This window comes from Bubalus kerabau, chromosome 4 (assembly GCF_029407905.1).
Source record: "Bubalus kerabau isolate K-KA32 ecotype Philippines breed swamp buffalo chromosome 4, PCC_UOA_SB_1v2, whole genome shotgun sequence".
NCBI classification, from domain to species: Eukaryota; Metazoa; Chordata; class Mammalia; order Artiodactyla; family Bovidae; genus Bubalus; species Bubalus kerabau.
The window spans coordinates 154,015,712-154,042,418 of record NC_073627.1 but is presented as its reverse complement, the minus strand read 5'-3'; the positions used below and the strand labels follow the sequence as shown (position 1 = coordinate 154,042,418).

The window sequence follows — 26,707 nt, the reverse complement described above, 5'->3', positions numbered from 1 at the left end:
CTGACGGGAAATTCATTTTAGGAGATTTGCAAGGCCTTTGGGCTTCCCTGATGGCTCAGAGAGAAAAGAATCCCCTGCAGGGCAGGAGACGCAGGAGATGCAGGCTTAATCACCAGGCTGGGAAGGTCTCCCACAGGAAGAACAGCAACCTACTCCAGTATTCTTGCCTGAGAAACCTACGGCTACAGCCCAAACGGTCACAAAGAGTCGAACACAACTGAGCAACTAAGCATGCACGCACAGCTTTTAATTATTAATAAATCATAATTGTAACCCCCAAACTGCTGCATCCCCATATGACGCAGAGCCCACGCGTGCTGCAGCACAGCACACTAGATGTTTGGAGGTCGGCAGGTGGCATGTGTCCAGTAGAAGGCTTTCCACTGTTCAGCAAATCTCCCTACAAGTTAAGTAGGAAAAAGAAAAGGAGGTAAGAGTGTTTGGCACAATTAACATACCCATCAGTGGTTTGACAGAAGGTTGGACTGTGTGTTGTCACCCTGCTTATTTAACTTATATGCAGAGGACATCATGTGAAATGCCAGGCTCGATGAAGCACAAACAGTAATCAAGATTGCCAGGAGAAATATCAATAACCTCTGATATGCAGATGACACCACCCTTATGGCAGAAAGTGAAGAGAAACTAAAGAGATACTTGATGAAAGTGAAAGAGTGAAAGTTTAAGCTGGTTTAAAACTCAACATTCAGAAAACTAAGATCATGGCATCTGGTCCCATTCCTTCATAGCAAATAGATGGGGAAACAATGGAAACAGTGACAGACTTTATTTTCTTGGGCTCCAAAATCACTGCAGATGGTGACTGTAGCCATGAAATTAAAAGACACTTGCTTCTTGGAAGAAAAGCTATGACCAACCTAGACAGCATATTAAATAGCAGAGACATTACTTTGCCAACAAAGATTCATCTAGTCAAAGCTCTGGTTTTTCCAGTAGTCATGTATGGATGTGACAGTTGGACTATAAGAAAGCTGAGCGCAGAAGAACTGATGCTTTTGAAATGGTGTTTGAGAAGACTTGAGAGTCCCTTGAACTGCAAGGAGATCAAACCAGTCAACCCTAAAGGAAATCAGTCCTGAATATTCTTTGGAAGGACTGATGCTGAAGCTGAAGTGCCAATACTTTGGCCACCTGATACAAGAACTGACTCACTGGAAAAGACCCAGATGCTGGGAAAGACTGAAGTCAGGAGGAGAAGGGGACGACAGAGGATGAGATGGTTGGATGGCATCACTGACTCGATGGACATGAGTTTGAGTCAGCTCCAGGAGTTGGTGATGGACAGGGAAGCCTGGCATGCTGCAGTCCACGGGGCTGCAATGAGTCGGACATGACTAGAGATTGAACTGAACTGAACTGGGCTGGAGATGAGGCTGACGCTCTTGATTAACATGGGAGTGCAGATATCATCTGTTTTAGGTAGTGAATCTGTATGGTTCTTCCCTGGGCATCAATAATTAATCACAATGATGATGTACTAGTAAAGACATGTCCTCCAGGTGGTACTCCCACATTACACAAAAGCTTCAGGTCCAGATGAGTCCTTCAAGATGTGTGAGGGTCAAAACTGAGAGTCCTCTGCGAGAAGGTTTTGTCTTAGAAAACCACAATCCTCCAGATGGAATTTATTTGATCACATTTTAAATTCCTGAAAATTGTTATGAGTGATGAATTAGAATTGAATGGTATAGTTTTAAGCACCTTTTGAATTAAAATGCAAGGGGCTCTAAATAAGAGGCACAACAAAGGAATCCAATAAGTGCATAAATGCATGATAAACGCATGATGGCATGAAAAACGCCTTTTTTTTTTGGTTATCAGTTTTAACCTACCTAAATTCATTCCTAAATCATCTGCTGAAAAATTTTAAGACCCTGCAATTTTCTGAGACTTCGGCAAGTATCTTAGTTAGAATTCTTCCAAATGTAATTTGTATGTACTATTTTTTTTTAAGATCAACAATTCACTAAAAAACAGAACAAAACAGAGTACTCCTCTCAATGAGAATTTTATCCTTTCACTTTTATCACCAGCTGACCCAGACAAATGCTGGCCAAACTTCCACATGCACACAAGTCCCCAGGTCCCTTGTTAAAACGGTGATACTGATTCAGGGGTCAGGGATGGGCCCAGGGGATGCCTGGACGGCTAGTCCACAGACCACACTTTGGGCAGAACTGGAGAAATAGGAAAATGAAAACACTATTAGATATAATGCTTATTCAATTAGCTTCTCTTTTAAAATATGAAACCAGTGTCTCTTCTATATATACAAACCATTTTTTCCCTCAGATAGAAAAACAGAAGTAGATACACACAAATACAGAAGTCACGTAGAAATCCTAATTGTTTAGAAGTTTCCTGATTACTTAGAGACTCATCATTTAGTAACAAGATCTTTAAAAATAAAGACTGTTCCATCTCAAATTCTGCTTTGTAACTTGTGCATATAGTTTCACAGTTACACATTTTCCGAAGTCATCTGACATCTCCCTTCAGCTAGGGGAAAAATAATGTTAGCAATTAATGTTCTCAGAGGCTGTCCTTCAGATGAAAGGGACGAGGAGGACAGCCTGGTTTACCACATGGCAGGGTGCGGCCAGATGTCAGTGTGGAGGTGGGGAGGAGGCTCTAGGGTGGGGTGAGCTGCGGGCACTGAGAGAGAGAGAGAAAGAGAAAGAGAGAGCGCGCATGTGCGTGAGCGAGATAGCATACGAGAGAGCCAGTTCTCAGAGTGAGATAAAGAAAGGAAGCACAGAGGCACCAAGGGGCTAATGAGCCACCCGCCACCCTGGCGGAGACCTGTAACAGGGAGCTGAACACTCACATCCAAGGACCATGGGAGGCTGTGAATCTCAGAACTGGAATTACGCCCAAACCTTCCTTAAATACACTGCTTTACTTCAATTGAGACATGCTCTGGTCATCAAGTTTTAAGCTAGAGGAAGTCACTAAATCTGTATGGAGTTAAACTATCACTTCTCCTGATATGTGTACACCTTTAATCTCTCTTTAGCTAGATGTTTCCTTAATATTTTGAAGAAACATTAATACCAAAGTTACAGTGAGAGCTTTTCTTAATCTTAAAGTAGTGAAAGTCTTGTATTAGCTCTCTATCGATTTAGAGTATAAGGCTCTGTGTTACCTCAAACAGGGAATGAACATATATAAGGGCCCCACCCTGAAAAAGCTTACAGCTCGTAACTTAATTGAGAAGGACTGAAATAGCACCAACACTGGGCAGTGTGGCTTTAGAAACCAACTCAAATGAGAGGCCCCATCTGACAGCTCGCAGGGGACAGGTGCGCCACAGCAGACCTGGGCTCTGTCTCACAACAAAGAACTCCAAGAATGCCTCCTGAAACTGGATACAGAACCCCGAACAAATGTGGAGGGTGCATGCGTTTTTCTAGAGAGATTCATGAGAGTCCCCAAAAGAACTCATGGCCTCAAAAGAGGTTACAAATACTGCTTGAGTTAGAGAGGAAGTAATTTTGACTCCAGAAATGGTTCAGTTCAGTTCAGTTCAGTTGCTCAGTCGTGTCTGACTCTTTGCGACCCCGTGAATCACAGCACGCCAGGCCTCCCTGTCTATCACCAACTCCCAGAGCTCACTCAAACTCATGTCCATCGAGTCGGTGATGCCATCCAACCATCTCATCTTCTTTCGTCCCCTTCTCCTCCTGCCCCCAATCCCTCCCAGCATCAGTCTTTTCCAATGAGTCAACTCTTCGCACGAGGTGGCCAAAGTACTGGAGTCTCAGCTTTAGCATCATTCCTTCCAAAGAACACCCAGGACCAATCTCCTTTAGAATGGACTGGTTGGATCTCCTTGCAGTCCAAGGGACTTGCAAGAGTCTTCTCCAACACCACAGTTCAAAAGCATCAATTCTTTGGTGCTCAGCTTTCTTCACAGTCCAACTCTCACATCCATACATGACTACTGGAAAAACCATAGCCTTGACTAGACGGACCTTTGTTGGCAAAGTAATGTCTCTGTTTGGTTAGGGAACTATAAAAGTTTTACAATCCATTGGGAATAAAGACAAATCACTAACTGTTTACTTAGCAAAAATCCTTTAATCTATGATTTCCGAACAAAGGACTATTTGAAAAATACTTCTGAAAGAGTGCGAGAATCAAGAAACCCTTCCAACACGTCCCCTGATGCTCTGTTTATTATTAATACTACTGCTCACGAGGATTAAGATCTGTGAGTAAATGTGCAGTGATTCCCAGATTTGAAGTGCACTTCTGAAGAAGTGGATTGTGCACAAAGGAGTTAAAACAAGGCCTCCATCACCATGAAAACAAACACAATAAGATAAACAAACTGGTGCTATTTAAGCAGGTTATCTCAAGTTAAGTGATCTCAATGAAAGCTCGCTTGACATAATGGACTGTGGGCTCCTTATTTATTTGTGTTTCAGTTTGGGGACAATCCAATGTGAAAGCCCATGTGTACAGTTCAGGTCAGGAGGACTAGCTGGCGAACAACTTAAGTTGCTGGGAATCTCTGTTGCATGTGATAAACACGCACATAATATATTATCAATGTACAGCTACAGTAAGGGTCTTGAATTACCTTCAAATCTTAATTCTGAAGGCTCTTAATGTTAATCTAGTATACGATTTCTAGTTTTACAGCTACCTGTATACTTCTCTACTTGGAAAGCAAGCAAAGGACATTATAGGTAGGTAAGATGATCACTGGTTTTGTCAATTTGTTGTAAGGTTATAACAAAGGGTAAAAAAAAAGAAAAGTAGTTAAATACCTGAGGTAAAAACTCTCTTGCTAGGTCCAAGGCCTTTCTGTAGGCAGCGTCCCCCTCCTGGTTCTGTTCTAGAACATGGCTGATCAAGCCCACCGACTTGGCTTCTTGGCCATCGAGCACACGTGCAGAGAAGATGAGCTCTTTCGCCAGGGACATCCCAATGGCACGCGGCAGTCGCTGCGTTCCCCCTACAGCATGGATGAGACAGAAAACGCATGCAATGACTTGGCACCCTTTCATTTTAACATCTCAATTTTTCATGTCTTCTACTGGAAAAACAAACCAGGGCCAGAAGTTTGTATGTTAAAATTAAGTAACTGGAAAACTACTTCAAAACTTAAATCTCATTTCTTCATTACTTTATAAAAATTATTCAAACTCCAAAAGCACTTAAGAATCTTGTATCACTATTAAGTGATTCTGACACTGTCCATCACTGGCAACAGAGCTGGCGTGTTCCTGAATCCAATCCATAATCATTACTATGTCAGGAACCAAAAGACGCACAGTGGTGGAGGGGGCTGGGGCAGCCGCCTTCCCCTTAGCTCATTCGCTAAGAGGAATGACAGGTCCACCAAGCTTGGCATTTCCACTTCAGTTTAGATAAAACATCAAATTCTGAGGAATTCAACTCGTGTACTTTTAAAGACTTATTTACAGTAAATGAACTGTAAACTAATTTTAATTTAATGAAAATAAAAACAAATAATTGCTCAGGAAAACAGGCTTTGTCCCACGGTTTTATTTTTTTTTAAGGCGAGTGCTAATCATCCCCTGTTGCAGTATTCTATTAGATCCATGCTCACTCCAGTATCTTTAAGTGAGGAAACTGTGATTTCATTAAATAGAAAGCTAAACACAAGCAGGTCATATTCTTATTGGTGGTTTTAATTCCTACCAACAGGAAGACGAAAACAGCTGCAAATCTTAAATCTTATCCTTAAGTCTTATCCGCGAAGTGGCAGCTGGGCTGACCAGGAGGCGGAGGAAAGGCTGACTGTGAGGGTTCAGGGGAGAAAAAGAAAACTGTTGGTCAGACATCTGAACGAGCTCACTGTGTTTCTTTGCCCATGAAGTTCATTCTGCATTAGTTGCCAACATTTATAAACTGAGTAGGTGATTTCATATAAAAATTAGTTTTAACCTGGAAGTTAACTGCAGCTGCACCTTTTAGATACAATGCACTCAAGCTGCCACAGCCTCCACCACTTCCTACAACTCCAATACTGTAGACTGAGACGTTTTGATTTTCTTTAAGCGATTTTAAAAGGAAGGTAAAATCATTTCTTTTACCCACATCTCAATCAAAAGTTGGGGGGGGATGAGAGTCAAGTTACAAGAAAACATACATCCCTTCAATAATTAAGTATATTCCTATGTGTTTAGCAAACAAAGCACGCTGGTATTGGAAGCTTATGATGCTATTATTAAACAATTATGTTGAGAACCATGACCATGTTTTGAAAATATAGGTGATTTATTAAAAAAATAAATAGAAACAAACCTCAAAAGGATTGACATTTTCTGTAGGGATTGTTTTTGAACATAAATGAGTTTAGGCTTCCCTGGTGGCTGAGCTGGTAAAGAATCTGCCTGCAATGTGGGAGACCTGGGTTTGATCATGGGTTGGGAAGATCCCCTGAAAGACAGCACAGCAACCCACTCCAGTATTCTTTCCTGGAGAACCCCATGGACAGAGGAGCCTGGTGGGCTACAATCTATGGGGTTGCAAAGAGTTGGACATGACTGAGCGACATGACTGAGCCACTAAGGCGAAGAAGGCAATGGCACCCCACTCCAGTACTCTTGCCTGGAAAATCCCATGGACGGAGGAGCCTGGTAGGCTGCAGTCCATGGGGTTGCTAGGAGTCGGACACGACTGAGCGACTTCACTTTCACTTTTCATTTTCAAGCATTGGAGGAGGAAATGGCAACCCACTCCAGGGATCTTGCCTGGAGAATCCCAGGGACAGGGGGGCCTGGTGGGCTGCCGTCTATGGGGTCGCAGAGAGTCGGACACGACGGAAGCAACTTAGCAGCAGCAGCAGCAGCAGAGCGACTAAGGACAGCATAGCACAGAGTACTGCTTCTATAAACTGCAGCTACTTATTGCTTACATTCCCCAAGCAGTTAGAGATGGTACGTTTAAAGGTATTTTATGCGACATGGCGAGAAATGTGTGTGAAAAATGAAGCACTGACAAATTTGTTGCTCAGTGTAGTAAAGATAGGTCTGAGAACTTACAGAATAAACTTCATGGAAAAAGACAAGTTGTTTATGGTATTTCTAATGGCAGCTGATCAGAACAGAGAGATACAAGTAATACAACCCAGTTATATTTACTCATGGAACTGAGGAGGATTTTCAAGAGACTAAAGAACGTACAGCTTTAGTATTCATAATAAGCACAACATTAGAGAATGATTCTTTGTTGTGTTCTATGAAAAGTTTAATGTAGACTGGTCAAAATTAACATGTGACCCTCAATGGTCACTGTTAGTGTGCACTTCTTATTCAACGGAAACTCAGTATTTTGCAAGTCCAAAAAGCTTAAGCCCATTCATCACATTATTTTGTTAACAATTTAACAAAGGAACAGCATGAAAGTAACCTCATGAAACAGCTGAATGGCACAGAACTCTGAACTCTAAACTCTGCTAGATGAAAAGGATGCAGACTCTACTGTCTGCTGGAGGAAATGATGTGAGGCTGAGACACCTGGTGCTGAAGACCTTTCTGTTCTGCTGAGAACAGCGCATCACAGGATCTAAGGAAAAATCATCAACTTGACTCAACAACGAACACTGCATCCAAGACTTGGCTTTTTTGGTTGACATCACAAGGTATCTACATCAGGAACCTCATGTAAGTGCAGTCATACAGTATTTGTCCTTTTGTGGCTGGCTTATTTCACTCAGCAAAATGTCTTCAAGGTTCATTCATACTGTAGCATGTGTTAGAATTTCATTCCTTTATAACGCTAATATGTTTTGTTTATTCATTCTGCTGACCATGTTTTGTTTACTCATTCATTAGTTGAGGAACATATGGCTTGCTTCCACCTTTTGGCTATTAGAAATAATACTGGGATGAATATGTGTGCACAAACATCTCTTCAAGACCCTGCTTTCAATTTGTTTGAGTAGATGTCCTTAAGTGGAACTGCTGGAAAATACAGTAAGTCTGTGTTTAATTTTTGATTAACAGCCATACCTTTTCAAAACAACTTCACCATTGTCTATCCCCACCAACCTGGCAAAGTGTTCCAATTTCTCCACATTTCTTACCAACACTTTGGTATTCTGTTTTTTGATGGCAGTCATCTTAATGGATATAAACTGATATCTCATTGCACTTTTGATTTGCATTTCCCTAACAACTAGTGACTTGAGCATCTTTTTATGTGCTTATTGACCATTTGTATATCTTCTTGGAGAAAAGTTTATTTAGGTCCTTTGCCCATTTTTAACTGGGTTGTTCTGTCATTGTTGAGTTCAAAGAGTTCTTTATAAACTCTGGATATTAATCCCTTATTAGACACATGATTTGCAAATATTTTCTCCCAATTCATTGGTTGCTTTTTCACTACTGATAGCATCCTTTGAGGCAGGCAAAATTTTTAATTTTGAGGGAATTCAATTTATTTTTTTCTTTTTTTGTCTTTGCCTTTGGTGTCATGGCCAAAAAGTAATTGCCAAATCCAATGTCAAAAGTTTTTCCACTGTTTTCTTCTAAGAGTTCTGTGCTTTCAATACTTACATTAAGGTATCTGATTCATTTTGAGGTAATTATTGTATATGGTATAAATGTCCAACTCCATGCAGGTAGGAATCCAGTTTCCCTAACACTATTTGTCAAAACGGGCATGCTTAAATAGTTACACACATATGCGATTTGATTTCCTCATGCTTACCAAAACTGAATCTTCAGGAAACCTGTTTGGTAAGAAATTATCTGGTCCACTTTCATATGCTGCAATCCAGTTCACAGAAATCAAAGACTGATAGCTTGAACCATATTTTTACTTTATGGAATTAAAGGTAACTGACCCTTTACTATCCTCAAGTATATACCATTTGTGATTTCAACCTTTATAAAGATGATATGACCTGTTTGTCAACTAATACTGACAGTGTGAGCAAAGAGCTGTACAAACAGAAGTTACTGAGCTGCAGTGCAATACCACACAGAAGACAACAGGACTGATGTGGAATTTCAGATTTGTACAAATATCTCAGGAATAGGCACTCCAAATAGAAAATCTTTTATGCCAACATTCTAGTCCAATTTGGAAGTACTTCTGTTTAGGCTATTTTCTATTATGAAATAAAGCAATTAACTCATTAGAAAAGCAAGGCTCAGTGCATCATTGCATCCTGCAACCTGGGAGACAGAATGTGCCACTGAGATGTAGTGTGGAAGAAAAGGCATCAGATTTAAGTTCCAAATACAGAACGGAGTATCAGAGAGAATTATTTCAACTCAACTTTTATTAATTCTGAATATTAAATTCCAATATTAGCTCAGAGGTAAAGCAAAGATAAGTGTGTTGTATTTTTCTGTCAGTTGATTTCCTTATTTTGGGCTTACTTCAGCAGATCACACAACCTGCTAAGTTCCAATAGGGATTTGAGTTCAAGATGACTAAGTGCCATCTCTAGATATTCTTAATGACTGGTGAAATTAATCAGAACTAAAAATAGGCTCATCCCCAGTAGAATTAAAATAGTTCCATTCTGACTGCTGCCCTAACATATTCAAAATCAAACAGGTCTGAGATTGATTCAGACTTACACTACTGTCCATCCCAAGAGCTTCCAGCATTGACCCCTGAGTCCTTTGGGCCCTGCTCTGAGACTCACAGGAGTTTTGGTAACTTGCCTAGAGTCACAGAGTTAGGTGCAGAAACAGAATCCAAACCTACCTCTGCCTGATTCTTATCTACTATGTGGTAAAAAAGTAAAAAGCAACTTATGAAATAAATTCATGGCTTGATTTTATAAAATAAAAGGTATGCATGGGATACACATAATGCTAATGCTAAGTCACTTCAGTTGTGTCCGACTCTGCGCGACCCCATAGACAGCAGCCCACTAGGCTCCCCTGTCTCTGGGATTCTCCAGGCAAGAACACTGGAGTGGGTTGCCATTTCCTTCTCCAATGCATGAAAGGGAAAAGTGAAAGTGAAGTCGCTCAGTCGTGTCCGACTCTTAGCGACCCCATGGACTGCAGCCTACCAGGCTCCTCCATCTATGGGATTTTCCAGGCAAGAGTACTGGAGTGGGGTGCCATTGCCTTCTCCGGGATACATATAAGTAGCTGCATAATATTAAGTAGGCACATACATATTTAAAATGAATCCAGAAAGCTGTCTCTGTGGGACCAGCTGATAGATAATGATCATTTTTTTATTCATTCTGCTTGCCTGTATTTCAAAAATGTTCTGCAACATATAGGTAATAGGAATAAAAGTGCTACATCATTTTTCAAGAGCACAGTACAGGGAGACAAAGAGCTGGCCACTAAGTAAAAGCCTCCCACACGACTTTCTGCCTATGTTCCCAGGAAGCTCTCCAGGCAGTGGGAAGCCTTAGGTCTCCTGGGTTGCAATGTTAATACTATGAAATCATGGTATCAGGTTGGCCATTCATGTGACATTCTTGCAAGTACCCCACTTGCAACTACCAAATAGGAAGAGATATATGAACATGAGCTGAGAACCCATGCAACAGCTAGCTCACAAGAATCCTGCTAAAATACAAGTAATTTAACCCTTTCCAAGGGTAGTAAATTTAGAGCATGTTTTACTTCCACAAAAAACAACTATTCTTAAGTCACTTCATCACAAACCAGAAAAAGTGTTTTGTTGCGTTCCATGAATCTGCATGAAGGGCCATCAGAGTAATAAGCAGAAATAGTATACCAAAGCCACATTGCTATGTCATGAAAAGAGGGAGCATTGTGGACAGTGACCCTCCCCTTTTTATTGTAGGCATGCTCAGAAAATGCCAGTTGTTTTCTAAGGCTTTCTTGTTTTGTCTCTGTCAACAAGGAGACTTTGATTCAGTGGGATCTCTTGATCCAGTGCTGTAAAACAAGAGGTAGGAGATGATTCATTTTTAATAGGTAACATAATTTACATAACCAAAGGAGTACACGCCACTTCAGAACAGGTACCTCAAATGCTGTACACTTGTTACTTGGGACCATTTTGGAATTTCTCTTCTGGAACTCATTTTCAAAATTACCTTACACATTTGTTCACTCATTGAAGTACTTACTGCAGCTTCCTATTCTAGGCAGGCAGATACAGCTGTGAACTGAAAAATCCCTGGAGTGCACACAGTTTAGACAGAATGGCCAAGCAGGTGACATGAGGGCAAAAACAGAAGGAATCAAGGGGTGCATAGCACACAGATCCTGTAGGGATTGCATCTGACTCACAGAGCAGCATGGGGAGACCAGAATGGCTGGAGCACAGTTCAAGGGGAGCAGGCCCAGGTCCCATTGGTCCCTTGGACCTGCAAGGAACTACAGCTTACTGTGTGGGTGACACAAAGCCAAAGAGCATCTGAGAGCATCTTCTGAAAACAGTGGTGTGGTAACATTAATCACTAGTGAAGATGTGGGTCTGAGGACAAGCTATGGTTATTATGAGTCAAGAAGATGGAGGAAGTAGGTAAATGTTCATATGACTTGTGGCATGGCTCCAACAGGCTCAGAGAGAAATTTCAGAACAACTTCCCAAATGCTTTCAATGTCTGTCATGTTTTGGCTGCCCAACATCCACTGTTCCCATTAAAATCCTGGTCTTGCTGTTGGAGAATACCCCTCAGTCTCCCTGCCCCCCCACCCTCCTCCCACCACCCCTGCCCCAGTTGTATACAGGCTGGGACAGTAGAGAATTCCTCCAATGGAGGCCAAGAAAACCAGACCCTTCTTCTCTCTGCTCTGGCACAGCAAAGCAGGCATCCAAGACAGGTCTGGTTCACTGGATGTTAATTCTTAGGACTAGGAGTCCTGAATGGATGATAAATAAAAATAAATTTTCCTTTTCATATACGGCAGCCAAAGCCAATTTCTATTACGTGCTTTCCAACATCACGAATGATACGATATACTAGGACTTTTGTTTTTCTCTTTCCTTCAAAAATGGTTAGATGAAGCTGAATGGGGGTTTATTTGTTCTACTTTTCCCAAATAAAATCCATTTGTTCAATCTCTTAATTTATTGGTCAAGTGATCAAATATGTGCTAGATGCTGTCCCAGGTGCTGAACAAATGGCAGTGGATGAGACAGGCCATCCCAGATGTTACAAAGCTTACATCTTAGAGAACAAAAGGAAAGAAAAGGGCAATTAAACAAGGACAAGAGAGAACTGAGGTTGTGATGAGTGTTACAAAGAGAATTTAAGGCAGGGAAAAGATTGAGATAAACATTCAGTTCAATTCAGTCACTCAGTCGTGTCCGACTCTGCAACCCCACAGACTGCAGTGCACCAGGCTTCCCTGTTCATCACCAACTCCCAGAGCTTGCTCAAACTCATGTCCATCGAGTCACTGATGCCATCCAACCATCTCATCCTCTATTGTCCACTTTTCCTCCTGCCTTCAATCTAAAGAACTGATGAAGAACTGATGCAATCAGGTGGCCAAAGTCATTAGATGACTAACTTAGTTTGGGTGGTTGGGAAGGGCCTGTTTGATAAAGGTGAGGCCCATGACTGAATGCCAACAGGGAAGCTACATGAAGATCACACAGAACACCAGTGATGAGATCAGCCATGTAAAGAATCTATGGGGAAGCCAAGCTTAGCATGTTTGAGGAAGAGAAGGAGGCCACTGTAGCTACGGTGAGGGAAGTGGCAGAAGTGAATTTGGACAGGCAGGGTTCACATTATATAGATATAGTGGAGGTTTACATCTTATTCTGTGTGTGATATAAAGATACTGGAGGGTTCTGAGTGACATAATTCGATTTACATTTTAAAAGCTCCTTTGCAAGCTTGGTAGAGAAAAGATTATAGGGGTAAGATCAATGTGGGGTGTCCAGGTGGAGACCATTGCTGTCCTCTAAGTGAGACACAACGGCAGCTTGGACTGATACAGGGCAGCATAGGAAGCGATAGGGGGAGGGATTTGGGGTAAGTGTCCAAACTTGCTAGTAAAATGGTGTAGGGGAAAGGGAAATCAATCTAATGCCTAGATTTCTGGCTAGAGTGCAATTAGAACGAAGTGTGTTTCCTGACACTGGGAAAAAGGGGGTGCAATCTGGGAAAAAGGGTGTGCACTCTGGCCATGTTATGGAGCAGTCAAGCATGTGATTAGATATGCAGTCAAATGTTTATTAATAATCACTATTATAAAGATGGCATTCAAAGTCAGGGGCCTGGATATGATCACCTAGGGAGACTGTTTAGATAGAAAGGAGCTGAGGAGGAGTAAGCAAAACCCTGAGAAGTGCCCACTAAAGTGAGTGAATAGCAGAAATGCAGGAGGAAGGTGATGCTCAGCTGGACACCCACCCCTACCACTGCCCTAGCCTTCCTCCATGGGAGTCAAGTCTGCAGGGGTCTTCTAGGAAAGTCTTTCCTCACTGAAATAAAGACACCCAGGAATAAACAGGCCTTCTCCCAGGACACTTCCATGTCGACATGTGACACCTGGAGCAGTGACAGCCACCTTGCAACCGTGATGGAAGCCAGCAAGGGCAGAATCTTCAAACTAAAGACTGCACAGCCGAGAGATGTCACTAAGCTGCTGAATTTACCAATCCTGAGACTGCCCTATTGTGACTTCTTATGATTTTACCCGGTATTTTCTTATTGTTTAAGCTTCCTGACATGTAGGTTTTTGTTATTTGTACCAAAACTGTCTGTAACTGTAGATGAATTAAGGAAAGAAACCTGAAAATACATTTTAGAGAGTAGAAAGCAAACACACTAGGAAAGTAATGGCACGACTTCTTGGCAAAATTAACTACATATTTGAGATTTGTGGTTGTGAGATGGTTAGCATGGTTTCTTCTAGTAACCCCTAGCCATTTGGGGGCAAAAATGGAGCACGGAGATAAGCTAGAACTTCACTATACAAATGTTAAGAAGAGACGAGGTGTTGGGCAATAGCAATGGTTGACATGTATTGAGCAGCTGCTGCTGCTGCTGCTGCTAAGTCGCTTCAGTCGTGCCCAACTCTGTGTGACCCCAGAGACGGCAGCCCACCAGGCTCCCCCGTCAGAGTCTGCAATAATGCCATGTCAACTATCCTAAGCACTTCACACATATTTAATTACCTCATTTAATTCTTACAGCTCCTCTATGAGGTTGGTGCAAAGGCAGTTAAGGTCATTTGTAATTTGTCATATCACAAAGGACCATGAAACCTAAGTTGGGTAGAGAGAGGAAGGACTTGGCTGAGAGTGAAATTGCCCATAGACTTGATGATTCAATGAGGTCCCAAAAGATCTGAAAGGTTAGGATGTCGCAGAGTGAGATGCAGGAAGTCTAGATTCAGAATGAAGTGATTACTGATGATGCTGGACCATCATTTATCACTGCACCACCTGGGAAGTCCTTTTGCATACTCACGTATATTTAAATAATTTAAAGCAAGCTTTTTATTTGATATTTCATTATTAATTATAGTGTAATATGTAGCCAGGAGTTGGTGATGGGCAGGGAAGCCTGGAGTGTTGCAGTCCATGGGGTTGCAAAGAGTCAGACACAACTGAGCAGCTGAACTGAACTGAACTGATGTAAATAACTGAATATAATTTATGATTTTATGTTATAAATAATGTCTTAGCAATATGTATAAGGTAGAAAATTTCAAGGTTTTTTTTTGTTGTTTTCTGGGTTTCCTTTTAGTGTTTATATTTCCCTGTCTTACGATTTCATGAAGAAAGAAGTCATGCTAATAAAGGGCATTGTTGAAATACATTAAGTTAAAAGTTATCTAGATGCTGCATTAAGGGCATTTTGTTGATATAATTAGAAGTGACTGCTGACTATTAAGAAGTAAGTATCACCTTTTGATTATTTCTAAATCCCCTCTCATAAATAGAAAGCTCCGCTTAAGGTTGTATTTTCCTTGAATTGTAAAGGTAACATTGCAATAAAATGTTAACATTGGGGGTTTCCTGGTGGCTCAGTGGTAAAGAATACACCTGCCAATATGCAGAAGACACAGATTTGATCCTTGATTCAGGAGGATCTCACATGCTGTGGAGCAACTTAGCCTATGTGCCACAACTACTGAGCTTGTGGTCTAGAACCGGGGAGCTGCGATTACTGAGCCCACGTGCTGGAACTACAGAAGCCCAAACATCCTAGAGCCTGTGCTTTGCAACAAGAGAAGCCACAGCAATGGGAAGCCCATGCACTGAAACTAGGGAGTAGCCTCCACTTGCCACAACCAGAGAAAAGTCTACACAGAAACGAAGATCCAGCACAGCAAAAAAATAAGTAAAATTATTTTTTTTTAAAATGTTAACTTTGGATTAAAAAGTCTGTTGCAACTGATTACTGTGAAACTCTGTCAGAGGGCTTTAGGCAAGAGTTTTCTTGACAAATCTTGGCTAGATGTTTACAAAACAGACTTCCTCTCACTTCTACAATGGAAGAGAGGTGTGTTATGTGAACAAACATGACATGCTTACTGGTCTCATAATAGATCATGTCACAATCATACAAAAAGCATAAAAACAACTATTTTTCAATTTGTGACCATGTTTAAAGCGTTGTAATACTTCATATTTCCTGGGATTTTTTACTTTTTTTAGCATGTTTTAAAACAATGAGAAAACATAAGACAAACCAACAGAAAGACCGACACACACACATGCTTACATATAGGAACAAACAAGACAGGAATACATGCGAAGGAAAACCTGACAGTCTGGCTAAACCCCAGCAGAAACTATCTAAAATATATCAGTTTGAGCTCTGCTTGGCTTACACTAAAGGAGTACTTAGGAAAAACTTTAAAACTTTCTAAGAGCTGGGGCACAGAAAGAAAAACTGGACATCAAACATTTTTCTTCAAGAGCAAATTAAGCTTCCTGGCAACAAATTAAAACCTCTGTGATAAGGCCTTCATTAATATTATAGAAAATTTTCTTGACTAATATCCAATTTTCTTTAGAGAGACAGGTTAAGAACAAAACTATACTCTTCAATGTTTGTAAACATTTTCCCCAACAAATATCTAAAGCATAACTGTTATCTTTTTTTAACTTCTGAAGAATATAATTGCTATATACTGCATGAAACAAAGCTGGTGTTCAGTGGCTCAGTTGGGTCTGACTGCGACACCATGGGCTGCAGCATGCCAGGTTTCCCTGTCCTTCACCATCTCCCAGAGCTCAACTCAAACTCATGTCCATGGAGTCGGTGATATCGTCCAACCATCTCATCCTCTGTCGTCCCTTTCTTCTCCTGCCTTCAATGAAACAAAGTATCTTACTTTTTAAAATGATTTGTCCATTTTGAGCCACCTATGTCCACCACCAGCACAACATGCTCCTCCACCACTCTCTGTAGCTGTGCAGGCTCTGAACTTAGGTTCCCTGGCAGCACTAAGTGGTTCCTGGAGTCTTCCTTTGTGGCTACCTCTCTCCCACCCCAGCACAGCTAACGGGTAGGCAAATGACTTAAATCAGACCAAACTATCTCTTGCAGGCTCATACGTGGGGTCACAAAGTGCTGGACACAACTTAGCAACTGAACAACAACATATACACACATGTATACATGACAGCCTTAGAGAAAATTATGGATTAGCTTTCTTTAATACAGTGATATTTACTAAAAATACAATGTTTCACGTCTACCTCACTGGATAAATCATGTAATATGAAATAAATCATATTTAGCAGCTTGATAGTTTTTAAAACACTGAAAACAAACCAACTGTGCAGTTAACATTCCCTAACCCACATGGATGGTGAATACAGTAAAGCATAAACCAGGTAATCTGCATTTAAGAAAAAACAAGTTTCATCATTTCTAATGATTAAATAAGGACTGTATCAGTTATTCAATGTGCACTGCAAATCATCTCAAAACTGAGTGGCTTAAAACAACAGATATATATTCTATGGGCCAAGACTGGCTCTGGGTACCTCTGAGGCCGCAGTCCTCTGCTTCCAGGCTCACTCACATAGTTGTTGGCAGATTCCCTCGGTCCCCTCTACATGAGCCACTCCACAGGGCTGTTTCTTCACAAGGCAGGTGACTCTTGGGTAATTCAAGAGAAAGAGTGCACAAGATGGAATCCACAGATGTCTAATAACCTATCCAAGAGGTGATTTCCCATCTTTTCTGCCATATTCTATTAGACAGAACAGAGTTTATAGCCCCAGGCTTCACAAACAGAGAAGCTGCACACAGCATGAGCATTTAGAGGCTGCTTACCACACGGTCTAAGACTGATTAAGCAACACATGCTGTAAAGGTCATCTTTTCTTCTCCCCATCTTTCCTTTAACCAAAAACAAGTTTTTCCAGAGCACATTCAGACTGTTTCCCAAAACTTTAAAACCACCTTTCATTTATTTCAAAATCAAGGAGGACATGAACAGAACATGTTAACCATTATCTTGAAAAAAATAATAGAGGGGGGAAAAGTAGGAAAAGTACAAAATAGAAGATGTTCCTTTGGAAAGCGCATCCCATTACAAATACAGTCTTTACCAACTACAAGCAGCAGAGAAAGTGACACGCACATATCTGGCCTTTCTATAGAATGCACCAATTTAACTGATCAGCAAAAAGCTTGGACACTCTGATTGTATATCATAAAAACTGGACCCTAATATTTTCCTTAAATGGGAGAGGGGATCTAAGAAATGGTTTAAGATTCTCAATATCCAAAATTTCCAAACAAGTACAGCACAGTTGTTGTGTACTTGTTGATTAAAGAAACAATATGTATAAATATTTGACTAAATGACTAAACAATGGAGTGAACATGAAGATCTGAATACTTTTAATTTTTTCTTATCAAAAGCAGGTCACATGATAAATATTTGAAAATTCTGGCAAAGCTGCATCATTATTAGTAATTTACTACATACTACGCAATTTAAAAAATTACTTTTTGAGGCCACTACTATTACTATCCTTATTTGGCAAATGAGAAAATCAGAGGCTCAGAGAAGTAAAGTGACCAGCTCATGCCCACTAGGTACACCAGTGGGTGTGAGTGAATTAGGTATATCTGATTCTGCAGCCCACCTGATTTCCTAATGGCAAGCTACTTCCCCCTAGAAAAGACCAGATGCACAGCTCCTTACATAGTTATTCTTCATTAGGGCAAGGCCCTGGTAGGAGTTATTATGGTGAGGCAAACATAATTGCAGTTTCAGACCATGAATTTTAAATCATGATAACTAGGCTCAAATACATCCTTATTAATCAAAATAGGAACCATTACAATCAACACATTTTTGCCAACGAGAAATAAGTTTGTTTATTCCCATAGCAAAAAATTCATGCTTCATGATTTGACGAACTCTTGGAAAGCATTTTCTGCCTCTTGCTGGTTGTAGGAGCAGTTTGCTTGCAAAAAGTTATTGAGATGCTTGAAGAAGTGGTAGTCAAGTTGGCGAGAGGTCAAGTGAATGTGGCAGATGAGCAAGATTTCCCAAACTTCAAAACTTCATAGCCCAATTTGTTCAACTTTTGAAGCACTGGTTGTGTGACATATGGTTGGACTCTGTCATGGAGAAGAACTGAGCCCTTTCTGTTGACCAGTGCTGGTTGCAGGAGTTGCAGTTTTCGGTGCATTTCATCGATTTGCTGAGTATACTTCTCAGATGTAATGATTTCACCAGGATTCAGAAAGCTGTAGAGAAGCAGATGGATCCACCAAACTGTGACCATGACCTTTATTTGGTACAAGTTTGGCTTTGGAGAGTGTTTTGGAGCTTTTTCTTGGTCCAACCACTGAGCTGTTCTTTACCGTTTGTTGTTAAAAATTCACTTTTCATCGCATGTCACAATCCGATCGAGAAATGGTTTGTTGCTGTTGCATAGAATAAGGGATGATGACACTTCAAAATGACAGCTTTTTTTAATTTGCGGTCAGTTCACAAGGCATCCACCTATCGAGGTTTTTCATGTTTCCAATTTGATTCAAATGTAGAATGACCGACATTGAGTTCTTAGTTAACTTCTTACGTAGTTATAAGAGGATCAGCTTCGATGATGGTCTCAGTTGGTTGTTGTCAACTTCTGATGGCTGGCGACTATGCTCCTCATCTTCAAGGGTCTTGCCTTCTCTGCAAAACTTCTTGAACTAACACTGCACTGTATGTTCATTAGCAGTTCCTGGGCCAAATGTGTTGTTGGTGTTGTGAGTTGTCTCTGCTGCTTTACGACTGATTTTGAACTCCAATAAGAAAACTGCTTGAATTTGCTTTTTGTTTAACGTCATTTTCATATGTGTGTGTGCGTACACGCACAAATGCACACTAAATCACTTCAGTAGTGTCTGACTCTTTGCAATGCTATGGACTGTAGTCCGCCAGGTTCCTCTGTCCATGGGATTTTCCAGGCAAGAATACTGGAGTGGGCTGCCATGTCCTCCTCTAGGGGATCTTCCTGACCCAGGGATCGAAACCATGTCTATGTCTCCTGCATAGGCAGGTTTCTTTACCACTGGCACCAGATGGCTAGGGGCAACATCACTTCCATAGTCTAAAAGAACTACAAAATACACAGCAAGTAATGTAATTAACAAAAAAAATAAAGTGAGAATTGTGCATTAAAATGGTATATAACATAACCACATTTAAGAATATATTCCAATATCAAACAGCAAAATTCAACAATGCAAAACCACAATTACTTTTGCACCAACCTACTAGTTTGCATAACAACATAACTGGATATCTGGAACAGAAGGAAAAATTAACCCACTGGGTCTGGTATCAAAGGCAGTGAAGAACGGCAGAAAATTTCAAATCAAAAGCACCACAGAGTGGTCAATTCCCACTGGGAAAGGGTGCTGGGGAGAAGGAATTACAATGCGAGGCCCACAAAACGGAAGGCACGCGCAACGTCTGCCGTCCTTCCATCCTGGTGGAAGCTCTTCCTCCTCACTCTCTGCTCAAGATCTTGATACTGGCCTGCCTCTACTTTACCCTGTTTTTTTTCCCCCCCTTGTGGAGAGGGGGGCGTGGTTAATGTTAAAGGAAAAGGTCAGAAGCATAAAAGATGTGGAACTGACCTCAAGGCACAAACCCTGAGATGAAGGTGCCTGGGCCAGTGGGGCCATGCCTCCTCACCCAGACCTCCTGTATCGAATAGCCTACTTTTTAAACTGTGAACAGAAAAACACCATAATAAGCAAAATAAATGAAAAAAAAAATGATATTTCAAGTAGGCAAAACTATAAAGATGAGCTAATTAGTATTATTTCTTATAGGGAGAATCGCAAAACATTTTGTGTAATGAGAGTAGAAGATTTTATTATTTAGAGAACTAGTCAGCAACTGTTTCATATTAAGAAAGCAGGATAAACCATTCATTATTCAGAGCATATCCAAGAAAGATGAAGCAACTCTAACTTACTGGAAACAAATTATTTTTATAAAATTCATCCAACATCTAGTCAGTTTTTCATAACTCTAAAATCATGTCACAAGGAAAACAGAAAGAAAGCCTGTACAAAAATAATCTTCTGTCTATACCCTAAACAAAATAAAACAATCATATGCTATAAAACAACTAAAATCTCTCTCTGAAATGGGGAGATAAACTACCCCCAACATACAATGGCCACCTGTGGACTTCTTGGTTACTCATTTTGCTCACAGTCACTCAGCGTTTTCATAAATGAACAGAAACCTCAGCTACAGTTTTAATAAACATGTTTTTTATATATTAAGTTTCATATTTCAAACTACATTAAGGCACTACTGGATGTAAAATATATATGAATTTTACTTTGCTAAAGGCTGACTCTCCTTCCCTCTTACCCACATTTTACAACCAACATGCACAGTTGAGTATATGAGCAAATGACCAGGATGAGACAGGTTGGTCACTGCCCTTTACTCCTTCTGGCACGTCCTGATTACACACACACACACACACGAGAGGTTCCAGAGGCAACCCCTGCCCTCTCCCTGTTCCAGGAGAACATTTGAAGGAACTTTCACACAAAATAGCGATTAACTGCTGCCATCTCAGCAAGAACAATGAAAGTTCTGTCACGACCACCCGATAATATGTCTTATTTAACAATGGACTGACGATGGCGCTCCTGTGAAAAACTAAGTTTGAGATACAAATACTAAAATTAAGCCATACTGTCAGTATTTTAAATGAAAAACCTCTCTACACATTGGAACCATAATATGCATTGAGGACGAATGAATGTACACTGCAGATATTCCTAGGGAAGATATTTGGCTAGTGTAGAGCTAACTCTTCTACTCTCTTTAAAAAGCAACAAAAATTAGTTGGAAACTCAATGAGGGAGGGAATGAGAAGTGGGGAAGGAAAGAGCAACGAGAGAGAAGTGGCACAATCATGGAAAAGCAGAGGCCAGGTAATGCACACAACAGATTTCAAGTATGGCCACAGCACAGTGGGATTTTGAACAGATAACACAGAAGCCATGTGGAGTAAACATGGTAAATGGACAAAACCTTGTGTCAATACTACACAAACCCTTTCCTGTTTGGAAAAAAAGCGCTGTGAAGGCACCCCCATGAAAAAATGTTAAAACCCTGAGACACAGGGCCCTCTTTTTTCATTAGGTTGTCCTACAAAATGGAGAGGTTGCCATTCTGGTTTTTATCTGATAAAAAAATTGGAGAAAGAAGGCAGAAATTATCATGTTCATCTCACCACTACCCTCAACAATAAGGATTTAATAAAAAGAAAGGCGAAAGTAAAAATAAAGAAAAGAAGACCGTCGAGATCAGCATAACCCAGCAGGGAAAAGCACACAAGTGCGCAAACTATGAGCTATCGAGCGCGGGCTTACCGACTATCTGGAAGCAGGGTGTTCCTTCAAGACCTTCTGCAGCCGAAATGGCTTCATAGAGCAAAGCAGCAGCTACCTTAGGACACATCTTGCTAACAGACACCTAAAATCAATCGAGATCAAGCACAGATAGATACTCACAGACACAGTTCGAAGCTCTAGCAGCTCGATGCTGAGGTGCGGAGCGTGACTGCTGGGAGGGAGCGTGGCGCTGCCACTGCTGCCCCACAGGAAGGCACTGCCTCTGTAACGGCTACTGCAAAACACACCTGAACACTATTCCTAGTTTTTGTCTCTTTTTCATAAAAGTGAAAACCCTCTTCAGATTCCTTTTGGTTAGTAAAAACAGGTACTAATGTAGGTCTTTCATAAAACTGAAGTGACATAAATGGAACTTTCAAAAAGAGGGATAGACCTGTACTTGTATACCAGTGCAGGAGGTTTAAGAGATATGGGTTCGATCCCTGATTGGGAAGATATCTCCTGAAGTAGGAAATAACAACCCACTCTAGTATTCTTGCCTGGAAAATTCCATGAACAGAGGAGCCTGGTGGGCTACAGTCCATGGGGTCAGAAAGAGTCAGACACGACTGGACAACTGAGCACATATCTGTATCTGCTGAGAGTAGCAAACTCTGGTGTTAAGGGACTTACAAATATTACCTCATTTAAACCTTCCAGCCTCCTTATGAAGTAGGACTATCATTATTCTCTATATAGAAAGGATACCAGAGGCCCCAGGTCAGGGCTAGGAAGGCAGGAGTCAGTATGCAAACCTGGCAGTTGCTCCACCTACAGCCCTCTCACTCCATGAGATCTCAGGAGTCACCCTGGACCCCCAGCCATGTTCCCTAATCATACACATGTGCCCATGCGTGGTCTTCCCATCCTTTCTATCTCAACCTGGAAACAATACACACAGGGTCTGGCGGGGGGGGGACAAGAGCAGAGCCCATGCACACCAGGGACCTGTTGTCCCAAGATTCCAAGGCTCCCGTCCCCAGGAGACAGAGGGTGTGTCTCATGGGAAACGGCCCTGGCTAGGCGGAGAGAGCCTGGGAAAGGACTCTTAACAGACTGCCTCCAGCCCTGGTGGGTGACGCCTGCCTCCCCTCATCCTCTCAGAGCTCTCATTCCCTGAGAAGACAGGAAAAACAAGCAACACTTAGCCCTGAACCCGCAGTTCACTCACTGTGTAACAGAACAACAATCCTGATAGAGACGATTAAAAAAAACCAAAAACGTGATAAAGAAAAGGTATGTGGATGTATTTGTATTTTTATCTGTATATTTTTGGGTAAATTCAAAATTCTTTCTAAATAAAGTTCAGAAAACTAAAAACAAAACAAAAAAAATGTGGTGATGAGAAAGACATGGCATTCTAACAACAGAAAAATACACCAGCATCCTCACTGCTTAAAGCAGAGCAAACAAGGCACCTTCAGAAGACAGCAAAAGCACACAACAGGCTAACAACACAGTCTTTAAGAAAGCTTAGTGCAAGAACTGAGGGCAAGTTTAGATGATTTAGAGAAGACATGAAGTCAATGCATAAGACAAAAACAGTGATGATAAATTAAGAGACTGGAAATGAAAAGTGAGGTTTCAGAGTTTAGAAAAATACTGGGGAACAAAATTAACATTAATACAGAACTAACAAATGAATTGGAAGTAGCACCATAAAAGTAAGACTAAAGACATAGAGCTAAAGGCAAAATACTTGCAAAAACGGTAGTATATGCACAAGAAGTTAGAAGCTAAGTAAATAAACATAGGACGGACACTATTTAACAAAGAAAAACACTGTTCCTAACAGAATACAAGACAACGAGGCTATGGATCAAAAGCCATATGATCAGAATGTCAAAACAGAAAGCTGGAAAAAGTGTGAGAACCTTAAAGTCATCCATAAGTAGCTGAACCATGCCACCAACCGCCTTCCCCAGACTTTTTACATAAAGACACTCAAGTCCTCACTTAAACCAGGATCTCAATCTCCTAAATCCTCCTCTGCCCTCCCCAATTCTTCAGCCTCCTCACACTGCTCTTCCCTTCTCTGCAGCCTACCCTTCCCACTGCCAGAAGCCTTCAGATACATTCTTGTCAAGATCCTTAATTTTACTTCTTCTTAATCTTGCCATTCCCTTAATCTTTCATTGCACCAAACTGGCAACTCTCAACCATGGGCTAAGCCACCATTTTACCTTCTTGGGATTCTGCTGCTTGACAGTACAACAGTCTGCAAGAAATCATGAGGATCTATGGAGTGGTACTTGGAGTGCAGCCCCTAGTGCCAGGGAACAACCCTGGTCAAGAGAAGCCCTGGCAAGCAGCCAAAGCTCTTGCTCCCGTAGAATGGGCCCACAAGCTAGTACTCCCTTACCCCACCTCAGCACAGCAAAGTGTCTCTCATCTTCTCTCTGGTCACACACACGCTCTGAAGGATCTCCTCTCCCTCTTGGTCACACACACATGCATGCATGCAATACCTCACCCCCCAACTTCTCCATCTCCTGCCCCTTTTCTCATCCATTGACATCACTGGTCTTAGAAGGAAGAAGTATTCCTTCTCCAGTCTAAAAGAATCCCTCTATTTCCTTCAGATCAGAGACCGGGGGTCACTATACTGTTATTCTCTCTGTATTATCGACCCCCTCCTGCCTACCGTGTATTCTTTGACCATAAGCACACTCCCTTTGTTTCCACAGATAAAACATTCACTAAAACACAGTCTTTCAGTTACAAGAAACCTGACAAACACTTAAAACAATGGCACAAACCATTATTTCAAGGATGATTCTTGCTAGTAATGATTTTTTCGAGAATGCTTATGATAGTAATCATAGATTTTCCTTTAAGTAAGCTAACTTACTAAAAACTAAATTCATGTGTTTTATTTTTTTTATTTTTAATACCTATTGTCATGATAACAAGACATATGAGATATCTCAGGTTTAAAAAAAGCACCTGTTTCAGGGAAAGGAAAATGCTGGCTAAAAAAAAGCTGTTTTAAAAAAAAATTAAGTTTTTCTGAAAGGTTCTCCTTCAAAACAAAGAAGTACAACAATTAATTTTGGATTAAAACCAAGAATGGTAAAACAAACAAACAAGAAACCAAGAATGATGTAAAAGAAATGTTTGATAAGGGGTGTCCAAGAAAAAGAAGTAAAGTAAAATAACTTTGGCTGCTGTCTTGAGGTTCTGGATTCAAGTGCCACACCTTCCCCACCTACCCCATTGGCCACCCACCCCAGCCAGGTGCAGTCCCATGACCTACATTGGCCAGTGGTGCAGAAAGCAGGGGCTTCATTCACCAACACCTGCAGGTCTCCACCTACACTCAGAACATGCTGGAACCAGTCAGCCTGTGGAGGACAGAAGATGAAGGATGGAGGGGAAAGACTTAGTCACCCTAGTTAACCCAGGGGGTCTCTCCTGGACCAAATAAGTGGGCCAGCTACCAGGCATGTGGGAGGCCCCTGCAGGAGCAGACCTGCCCAAGGCACCTAGCCTAAATCACTCACACATGGGCACAGGACCTAAATAAATGGTTATTGTTTCGAGCCACTTACTTTCCGATTGTTACACAGCATTATTGTGGCAAAAGACAGCTGGCACACAGACAAAATCTCTTGGGGGAACAATCACTAGACATAAAGAGAGGCACAACTGTATTTAATTTCTCTGAAACATGGACTGAGAATAGAGTAAATCCACAGTAAGCAAGGGAAGTTTTGATCCATCCTATCAGAACACAATAGATGAAGAAGACAAAACACTGGTTAGACACAGACAGAGGCCTGATCTGCACTGCCGTCTGCTCTGAACACTGAGTCTTACTGGGACACAGCCACCATGAGCAGCCAGGACAGAGACCGAAAGGCCTGCAAGGCCTGATGACTTTACCATCTGGTCCTTTATAGAAAAAGTCTCCCCACCTCCCCAGTATACATGATTGGATAAAATACAAGTAACAAGTTTCACCTAAAGAACTCTGCACCCTGTTTATTACTTTCCAACATACAAGCAACATGTATGAAAACAAGCTATATGCTAGGTCACAGAGTAAATCTTAACTGTGTTTTTTGCATACAAAGTAACAAAGATCAGATATCAAACAAAAGTAATCTCCAAAGTATCTACATTTCAACATTAAAAACATAAAGATATACACATACTAAATGACAGGTAAGCATAATAAACAAGATAGTTACAAAAACCATATAAAACTTCTGAACAACTGACATGCATAAGAAAGCATGGTAACATGCTTCTAAAATTTATAAATTTAATTTAAAAAATTTAAAAATATATAACAGGTTGACTACAGCTCTAAGAACTAGGCTATTTGGATCAGACTATTGTTCCCTCTGTAAACAAACATGCAGAAAGTTAGGTTTCAAGTTAAAAAAAAAAGATAGATAGCACTAGACATCCAAAAGAACAACAATGACCTTCCAGGCCATTTTAGAGATGAACAACGGGAATCAAAATCACAGAAGTGAGTAGAACACAGGCACCCCTACAGTTTGGGCTCTTGTTCCAAGGTTCTAGGGCCACAGGGGTACAGAAGTGAAGTCAGGGCTCAGAGCATGAACAAGGAAGCCAGAGGAGACCCACCCAATACACAGGTGGGACTTCAGAGGGGTCTCTTAAGGGGAAGGTAAACCAGATCTCCATACTCATAAGCATAAAAGGCTGCATTGGTGCTGAATAGAGCAAGAGAGGGAGGGGGGAAAAGAGAGAGAAGCTCCCTGCCACCGTGGAGTTCTGTATCACAGAACCTGGATACTTGTGGCCCCTGAATGTGATCTAAGGGATCCAACTGTCACTGCTCTGGGACAAATGGCAGAACAGATGCAAATCTCTGGGGTGGGGGGAGGGGGTGAGAGACACACAGTCAACCCCTGCTAG

At 41.2% G+C, this 26,707-nt stretch overlaps 1 protein-coding gene across 3 annotated transcripts in view; it reads right to left on the bottom strand.

Moving 5' to 3' along the window:
• AUH (AU RNA binding methylglutaconyl-CoA hydratase) overlaps positions 1 to 26,707 on the bottom strand; it is a 180,217-nt gene that overhangs the window by 5,818 nt on the left and 147,692 nt on the right. For all 3 annotated transcript variants that reach the window (XM_055579118.1, XM_055579119.1, XM_055579117.1), the window contains one exon: positions 4,797 to 4,984. In XM_055579118.1, coding sequence (XP_055435093.1) covers positions 4,797 to 4,984 — 188 coding nt within the window. The remainder of the gene's footprint in view (positions 1 to 4,796; positions 4,985 to 26,707) is intronic.